At 54.4% G+C, this 3267-nt stretch overlaps 1 protein-coding gene across 1 annotated transcript; it reads left to right on the forward strand.

Annotated features, from left to right (window-relative positions):
• The first annotated feature begins 943 nt into the window (after nt 1–943).
• Nucleotides 944–2246, forward strand: LOC149327965 (uncharacterized). Its single transcript, XM_089562335.1, has one exon. It carries the CDS (start codon nt 944–946, stop codon nt 2153–2155), a length of 1212 nt encoding a protein of 403 aa, XP_089418461.1. The 3' UTR covers nt 2156–2246.
• The last annotated feature ends 1021 nt before the right edge of the window (nt 2247–3267 follow it).

Here is a 3267-nt window from a genome sequence, read left to right on the forward strand (position 1 = left end):
CATAAATAAAACCCGATCAATGATACCCGAAATGAAACTGAACCACTTTGCCTAGAGAACAGGATGTACCACAGCGCTCCCTGCATCATCTCGCGCGTGTAGTTGCGATGTCAGCTTTGACGTCACATTTAGATATGTTTTTTTTCTTTCATATATATGGTTACAGGCTGCATCTTTCATGCGCACGATAATCGCAGGAAATCGAAAAAGCGCATGACAGTCAAGACGCTACGCGTAAGAAAGAAAAAGTTGTCGTAATTACATGCTTTCTTCGGCTGTCCCTTAATCTAAAAAATACCGCAGCGTTCGGTAGCTAGAGTGGTTTTCCGGCCCCTGAAAAGTTGATTAATCAGTTCATGAAAATTTTTCATTGTATTGAAAAAGCCGGTTGGCTGTACAAAGCAACAGCAGAATAAATTTGTTAATTACATTGAAAATATCGTATATCAGATGCACCTTTCCTGTGGCAAGCAATTTGTAGGGCAAAAAGGCAGGTGTCTTAATTGGAGGCTTCCGGAGCTTGGGCGTGTCGTAAAGGACATGTGTAGGGAAGGTTCTTCAGCCCATTGCCGTGTTTTTCACTGCATACGTCTCCTCAGAAATTGTGTGATTTTAGAAGTACCCAGAAACCGCTTAATAGGGGAAATCCTTGAAGCTGAAGGGGTTTTCCGGTTGGAAGACGACTGTATTGTTACGGTGCATTGTTGCTAGGAGAAGACGACGTTGTTTTGGGACGTTCGGCAGTGAACGACGACGAGGACGTGGCAGTTTGTGCTGGAGTGATTTAGCTCGGTGTGCCTTCTGACTGTGGCCTGTACAGTCTGCCGCTGGGCTAACCCCCCCCCCCCCCCCCCCCCGTAATATTTGGTGGAGGTCGTGCTGGGTATCACACCGGGACCCTGCCCTGGACCTCCGCAGCGGTCGTCAGCTTCGAGCCGTCACTATGCCGTCCAACCCACCTCCGGCCGCAGCATCACCACCAGCGCCGACCGTTGTCGTGGCGCAGCCTCGCGACCCAGGCACCTTTTGTGGCACCGATGACGTCGATGTCGAGGATTGGCTCGCCATGTATGAGCGTGTCAGCAAGCACAACCGCTGGGACGCGACGCTCATGCTTGCTAACGTTATTTTCTACCTGGCGGGCACGGCGCGCGTCTGGTTTGAGACGCATGACGAAGACCTCACCTCTTGGGACAACTGCAAAGAAAAGCTCAGAGACTTATTTGGCAAACCACTTGGACGCAAGCTGGGTGCTAAAAAAGACCTTGCTTCTCGAGCACAGTCATCTACGGAGTCATACCTCTCCTACATCCAGGACGTCCTCGCTCTGTGCCGAAAAGTAGACAGCGCCATGCCAGAGACCGACAAGGTGGGCCACATCCTGAAGGGGATTGCTAATGATGCCTTCAACCTTCTTCTTTGTAAAGATTGTGCAACGGTTGACTCCGTCCTCCAGGTATGCCGGCAATTCGAGCAGGCAAAACATCGCCGTATTGCTTCTCGTTTTGATCGCCTTCCGAACACTGCGGCGACATCCTCCTGCGAAGACCTGCCAACACTGCGACAACCGTCCCATCCTGCCAATTTAACTAGAATCGTCCGCAGAGAACTGGAAGCTATGACTCCCGTCACCTTCACCCCTCAACCGGCCGACTCTACGATTGCGCTGATCCAGGCCGTCGTTCGCCAGGAGTTTGCGAACGTGGGCCTCAATTCTGGCCTGCCGTCTGCGTCGCCCTGTTTGCCAAACACCGCTCCACTGGTTGCTGCTGCTTCACCGACTCCGACCGTACTACCACGTTACCGCTACCGGAATCCTGCGGATTGGCGCACCCCGGACGACCGCCAAATCTGCTTCACCTGTTCGCGTGTCGGCCACATTTCCCGTCACTGCCGCAGCCGTTGGTTTTCGCCACCTCACCTCCGTTCCACTTACGATCGTCGTGCAGACTACGGACCTAGTTCCAATTATGATCGCCGTGCCGGCTTCGAACCACGCCAGACGTCTCCTCGTGCTGAGTCTCCGCACGCTTTCGACACTTCGGCCCCGCGAAGGTCCAGCCGCTCGCCTTCCCCTCAGATCCGCCGCTCTCGTTCGCCGCAATTTCGACGCCCGTCCACTCCACCCTTACCTGGCTCTCACTCGGAAAACTAACCAATGCAGCTCCCGGAGGTGATGCTGCATTGATGACCCGGCCCGAAAATCCTCTCCTGACCCTCGCTCCTCGCCGCAACCTTCTCGATATCTGCGTAGACGGTGCACCAGTTACCGCGCTTATTGACACTGGCGCCCAAATTTCTGTCCTGAGCTCCTCGTTTCGCCGTCGTCTGAAGAAGGTTGTGACACCTGCCGTTTCCTCAGCCGTTCGCGTCGCCGACGGAAGTGCTGCTGCCGTTGTTGGACTGTGCACTGCGCGTGTTTCCATTGCTGGTCGTACAACCCCTGTCGCATTCACTGTCCTCGACCATTGCCCCCACGATGTGATCCTCGGTATCGACTTTTTAACGACGCACGCGGCTCTAATTGATTGCGCCACTGGCCTTCTTCGTTTGGACTTGCCGCTCTGCTCCGAAAGCGCCGATACCAAGCCGCCTCGCTTACGTGCCGCTGAATTTACTCGCTTGCCGCGTGACGCTGCAGTCTATGTCCCTATGTCCCCGTTTCCCGCCGTTCCTGATGGTGTCTACGTCACGTACCCAATCAAGGACGTTGTCCTCCAGCGTAACGTCATCCTTCCACACACAGTCCTGACCGTCACCGGCAACCGCACCTACCTTCCGATTCTGAACTTCAGTCTCTCTCCCCAAGTTTTACCCTGTGGCATCGCGCTTGCTGAACTGGTTCCATTGGCCGAATGTACAGTTTCTGCTCTAACAGCTGCGCCTAACGCTGATCTCCATGCCCTTCCCCGCTCGGCCGCTTCACGCCCGGACCCTACTTTTGCGATGATCGCGGCGGATTTGCCACCTGACCACGCCAGCGCCCTCTGCGCCCTTTTAGCTTCCTACAGTGATGTCTTCGATTTCGGGAATCGTCCTCTTGGCCAAACTTCTGTCGTGACCCATCGCATCAATACGGGCGATGCCAGCCCTATACACAGAAGGCCCTATCGTGTTTCTCTTCCTGAGCGCCATGTCATCCAAACCGAGGTGGACAAGATGCTGGCGAACAGCATTATCGAGCCTTCTAGCAGCCCTTGGGCATCCCCTGTAGTGTTGGTCAAAAAGAAAGATGGCAGCTGGCGCTTCTGTGTCGACTATCGTCAT

This window comes from Amblyomma mixtum, chromosome 10, assembly GCF_055824585.1.
Source record: "Amblyomma mixtum isolate Tamu chromosome 10, ASM5582458v1, whole genome shotgun sequence".
Lineage (NCBI taxonomy): Eukaryota > Metazoa > Arthropoda > Arachnida > Ixodida > Ixodidae > Amblyomma > Amblyomma mixtum.

What these genes read in the sequence shown, in the direction of transcription:
- LOC149327965 (XM_089562335.1), top strand. Translation starts at nt 944, where the DNA reads ATGCCGTCCAACCCACCTCCGGCCGCAGCATCACCACCAGCGCCGACC.